The 6,000-nt window shown below is 39.2% G+C and overlaps 1 protein-coding gene across 1 annotated transcript in view; it reads right to left on the bottom strand.

Moving 5' to 3' along the window:
* LOC127663012 (glypican-4-like) overlaps positions 1 to 1,381 on the bottom strand; it is a 70,749-nt gene extending 69,368 nt beyond the window's left edge. The window contains exon 1 of the mRNA XM_052154390.1: positions 662 to 1,381. Within this exon, the coding sequence (XP_052010350.1) occupies positions 662 to 809 (148 nt within the window). The 5' untranslated portion in view covers positions 810 to 1,381. The remainder of the gene's footprint in view (positions 1 to 661) is intronic.
* Between the last annotated feature and the right edge of the window lie 4,619 nt (positions 1,382 to 6,000).

The raw sequence follows: 6,000 nt of genomic DNA on the forward strand, positions 1-6,000 counted from the left end.
GCCCCCATTCCCGCTTGAGATAAAATCACTGCATTTACATGAGCATTAGCGTTTCTGTATGACAATCACTGTCCTATAACTGACTCTCGCTTTACAATTACAAAGCACGACACTTAACACAAAGCAAGCGACTGGGGGTGCGGAGGGAATGAACGAAGTAACACTCGTAACGCCAGTCTATAATACTGTAATCATTACTTGCATCAATTTTTAAAAGATGCAGTAACAGCCTACTTACAATGTTAAGTATTGAAACTTCCATGTTGGCTGGTGAAAGCGACACAAGTCACGATTCTGAGTTTTGTGTTCATCAGTTTAATGACCCAATAAAATCCAATTAGCAATGCTTTATAAAGGACAACATAATAAGTGAACGCGGTGACCTTACACTAAATAGGGGCAAAGTTACATAAGCTCTAGAAAGTCAAGATGTGGACATGTACAATCTTTCGGGTTAGAAAACATTCATAGATTTTAGAGTCTATGCGTACACTACCTTGACAGACGGTGTTTTGCATTCTACACATTATGTAAATTTGTGTATTTACATAGATCGCACACAGTGTTGCAGTTACGCATTGCATATATTTAGATACAAGAACATCTAGTGTCACAAACTAGTATGGTAACATAAAAGGTGAAATCAGTGTAACTCACTCACCCTGCACTCCTTTGTTGGGAACATCATTGACGTTAAAGCCTTTCGAACTGTAGGCAGTTCTGACTTCATTACAGTTCTTCTGATCCGCCTGAGCCGACGTCAAAATCACCACCGACATACATATAGTGAATGCAACAATCATTTTCATCGCTGACTACTTAGAACAACTGAGCAGCAATAAAACGTGGATAAAAAAGGAATTCAACTCAGTCACAAGAATATATCTTCGATTCCAACTTCGGATTTCTTCGTGGAGATGCGGCGTCTTTCTGCGTTAAAACTTCTTCACTTCTCCTCTACGCTCGAATCTCGCGACCTGAATTTTCTTGAGCAATAAAACCAGTCCTCTAAAAAAAAACAGCGAACAAAACACTCCCGCGAATGTGGAACAAATAAAAACGACCGAAACCAAAAACAAACAGAAAAGCAGTCGGGACTTTGCGCTCTTCGTTAAATCTAGCCACTTTTCTAAGAAAAACCAGAGCAAAACTGCAAAAGACCAGCGCTACAAACGCGCGCGCATATTCAAACCGTGTCGTAAAGGCAAGTTACTTGTTAAACTTTTTCCTCGCATGAGGAGATCCACGGAGACGTCGGCTCTGTGTGAGAAGACGCGAGATAATGGCGATAAAAAAGTTTTAGGAAAGTTTCTCCCCCTCTCGTGTTGGTGTGCAGTCGGGACGCTATGAGTGGGGATCGCTTGCTTGTGCGCGCGGCGAGATCTCAGTCAGCAGAATGCGCAAGCACGCAGCTGAGTTCCGGACAAAGAGAGATGGCCACGCGAAACACATGGGGTGGAGCATGTCGCGCGCTGGTGGTTGACTTAAAATTAGCAGTGGAGGAGCTTCAATATGTGTATGTTGCTCAAACTATTTATCAAGTGAGTACATATCTTCAGACTGACAGACAGACAGACAGATGCTCAAATTATTTATGAAGTACAGACAGATAGATAGATAGATAGATAGATAGATAGATAGATAGATAGATAGATAGATAGATAGATAGATAGATAGATAGATAGATAGATGGATAGGTGGATGGATATTTATAGAGTGCTGTGAAAAAGTATTTGCAGCATCCTGGTTTATTCAGTTTTTTGTGTATGTCTTGTACCAAATTGTTTCAAAAATAAAACAAAGGCAATTTGAGTAAACACAAAATATTTTTTAAATAATAATTTTATTTATTGATGCAAAAAAGTCCAATACAACTAGGCCTATGTGAATAAGTTTTTGCGCCCTTAGTTACTAAATCCCCAAATCTATGAAACAGCAATCCTAATGGGAATCAGCTGGAGACACGCACAGGCCTGATAACTGAACAAAACATAAATGTAACTTTTTCAGCAGTATGAGGTTGGTTTAAAGGTCTCATCCAGTAGCACACTATGCCAAGTTCAAAATATGATGAGGAAATGAAGGTGATTGGCAAAAATGAAAAAAGGGATGCTTTGCTGCTTCAGGGCCAGGGTGACTTACAATAATTGAGGAAAACATTAATTCTGTTCTCGACCAGAAAATCCTAAAAGAGAACGTCCGGGTCATCAGTCCATTAGTTGAAGCTCAAGCGTAACTGGATTATGCAGCAAGAAAATTATCCAAAGTATAGGAGTAAGTCCACCTCTGAATGGCTCAAAAGAAGCTAAATGAAAAATTTGGAGTGGCCTAGTTAAAGTCCTGACTTAAACCTTATTGAGATGCTGTGGCAGGACCTTAAATGTGCAGTTCATGCTCGAAAACCCTCCAATGTGGCTGAACTAAAGCAGTTCTGCAAAGAAGAGTGGGCTAAAATTCCACCACAGCATTGTGAAAGACTGATATCCAGTTTTCGGAAGTGTTTGGTTGCTGTTGTTGCTGCTAAAGGTAGTACAATCAGCTATTAAGTTTAAGGAGACAGTTAGTTTTCACACAGGTGATATAGGTGTATTATTTAAAAATAAAAGGGATACATTTTATTGTTTAAGAATCAGCCATTGAAAAACTTGTATTATTTGACTCTTAAGGGTAGGGTGCTTTCCCCTCATTGTCTATTATGTTTTTGGCCAAGTGATCATCATGTCAAAGTGTCCTCTTTATAAGATCAAGCTAGCATCACAGAGCTTCATTGGTTACACGGGTGGAACATTATTTACAGTAACAATTGATTGATAATTAACAACAAATGGAAATATTTGTATTGGTGTCTAATAAACCTATTCTATTTGATAGTCTATTTAGTCTCTTTGAATTACAGTCATCAATCTCACCTCACCAGAAAGGCACGAAACATAGGTGAGAATGTAACTGCTGATATGTCTGCATGTCATGAAATGTGACACAGAGCTGCAACCACTGTGCTGTGGCTAGCAGCCCAATGATAGTCAGGAGAAATGGGAGAGGCGGACAAAAAGAGAGAGAGAGAAAGTCAGTGGAATCTCAGCCCTCCTCCCTTGACAAGCAGCATAACCAAAACATCTCACTTATATTATGACAGTCCTCAAGGACAGCTGCCAGTCTTTCCAATAATGACACAGAATGTTTTATTGCCGTGTTTTTATTGGGAAACTCCTGACGCTTGAAGAACTCTTTTGGAAAGCGAGGATGTGAAATGAAACACATATATGTTGTTGCATTTTGATATCCTTCTGTCTGCATAAAGCAACTGACCTACAATCTGCATTATACTTTTAAGCTTTCAGAAAAAGTTCATAGATGTCATAGTAATGCAAGTAAATTGATACCTTAAATTCAGAGGTGCAGGTCATGTCTCGTATACTGTATATATATGCTCGTACAGTCACTTGTCATAACTAGACTGGACTACTGTAACGCTCTCATTGCAGGCCTTCCTGCATGTGCTATTAGACCTCTCCAAATGATCCAGAATGCAGCAGCACGTCTGGTATTTAATGAACCTAAGAGAGCACATGTTACACCACTCTTTGTCTCTCTCCACTGGCTGCCGGTTCATGCACGTACTAAATTCAAGGCCCTGATGCTGGCATACAAAACAGTCACTGGGTCTGCTCCAGTATACCTAAAAACATTTATGCAGAGCTACGTTCCCACCAGAAGCCTGCGGTCGGCTTAGGAACGTTGCCTTGTCGTACCAAAACAAAGAGGCACCAAAACACTTTCAGTTTCATCATACCACGTTGGTGGAATGACCTTCCCAACTCAATCCGTGAAGCTGACTCACTCTCTATCTTCAAAAAACGGCTAAAAACACATCTTTTCCAAAAGTTTATTTACAATTCTTGTTGCACTTAAATCTGTTTTGTATACTATTCTGATGATAGTGAAACTTTGTAGTATGGCACTTTTCGTACCACTGTCTCCTTAAGATGATTCACTTATGTTTTCCTCTTTTGTAAGTCGCTTTGGATAAAAGCGTCTGCCAAATGAATAAATGTAAATGTAAATATATATATAAAAACAGAAAATAACTGCTCAACACAATTTTAATTTCCAACATTTCAGCTTTTCGACCTTAATAAAGTCTGTAAGGTCAAAACAATGGTAATTAAAATTATTTACATTTGCATCCTTTTAAAGTCATAAATGGTCCCAAAACTCTATATATCAATGCTGCAGTATCTATAACCAATGTCGCCTGATGTTCTCTCAGCCTGCCTAAATGCTTTTCATGTGGAAATGGGGCATTGACTATTATGCCATGATTTTCCTTCAATTTCATTCACATTGCTAAAGGTCTTTCATTCATTGTTAACCTTGAAGTGTGTGCGCATGGAGAGGACACTTAAGCGTTTTGACATGTCTGGATTTGCAGGAGCATGTGTATGTTTCCGTGTGTTGTTGTGACTGTCTGTGTGTGTGTGTGTGTGTGTGTGTGTTTATGCATGGTCTGGGGGAAGCTCTTGGCGAATTGACATTCCAGCTATTGTGTCCACATTCCTCAGCCTACCCCATTCATGCTGTGTGACCAAAGCTGGGAAAGCCAGTGGCCAATGAGAACGTGCCAAGGGGTTCTGGGGTCTGTTGAATGAGAGTGGACCGATGTTGCACTCAATAGACATAGCATGAATAGATGTTGTGTGGTTAAGATTATATAGAAAATATTGATTACATTTTTTTTTTTTTTTGTTATTACACATTTGTTAAATAAAATAGAGGGAAATCATTTTGAACCATACTGACATCGTGGATCATTATTATTGTGAATCATTGGTATAGAGATGATTTTCACCCACAGAATCACAGTAATGGCAATAAACTAGTAACAATTTCTGTTGAACACAATTAGCCTCACTAACTGTGGCACCTTAAACAAAGAAGACCAGTTGGTCCTAAAAATGGGGGATCCCTGTTAAGCCACTTTATTACCCTAAGAAAACATTCAACCTGCGCATTTCAATGGGCCTGTTTGCCCATTCTCAATCCACCATTAACATTCAGAGTGTAACCAACAGCTCTGCTCAGCCTCTCTGCTGCTCTTTCTCTGTGTCCTGTTTGCTTTCGCCAGATAACCAGCCCCTCTTCACTGGTTTAGGAGAGAAAAGACCAGATGGAACCAACCAGGTTTTAATTTTAATCAAAGAGAAACGTGAGTGTGAAAATAATAAAGTATCGTCCATGCATACAGATTAGACTAGTAACAAGATGAAGTCTGTTAAATACATTGAGGGAATGGTTGGGAGTGTGTTTGCCAGTGGGTGGGTATAACAAACTCTAAACAGAAAAATAAGGTTGCACCTCTAGGCGTGAGGCACCACAGGTGTGTCTGACAGCTTGGTCAGAGGAGAGGAGATAATCAAATCAAAATGTAGATCAGTAGAGTTGATTATATGCTATTCATTCACCTTCACTTTCTGTAATTAGGTCAACATTCATTTTTTATACTTCTGAGACACTGGGTGTAGAAAAGGGACCCCTCAACTGAGAATTGCATAAAGACTCACGCACATACACACCTAACTTTCTCATGTACACAAACACACCACTCTATAACAGCAGTAAAACACACATTTCATCTTCACAAAGACTCCAGGGCTTAAACTGTTAAAACAACATCACAATGTCAACCTTTTAATTCAATTATCATTTACATTTAAACATTTAAATTAGAACACATGTACTTTGTCACAAATTAACAGCATTTGGGTTGTACTGTATTTTATACACTTAAATTACAGTGTTGACCTTTGAAAACCAGTAATGGCCATCAAACATTCTGAACATAGAGTAACCAAAAACGACAGGTACAGTGACAAGACATTTCCTTCATTAATATAAGGTCCTTGTAACTGTAACCTGCGTGAATGAAGAGCTCCATTTTACCCCCTCCCCCGTCACTCTGGTTATTGAACAGCTCAAGCCAACCTCAAGTGCTCAAATGTG

The sequence above is a fragment of the Xyrauchen texanus genome, chromosome 23 (assembly GCF_025860055.1).
Source record: "Xyrauchen texanus isolate HMW12.3.18 chromosome 23, RBS_HiC_50CHRs, whole genome shotgun sequence".
Classification (NCBI taxonomy): Eukaryota; Metazoa; Chordata; class Actinopteri; order Cypriniformes; family Catostomidae; genus Xyrauchen; species Xyrauchen texanus.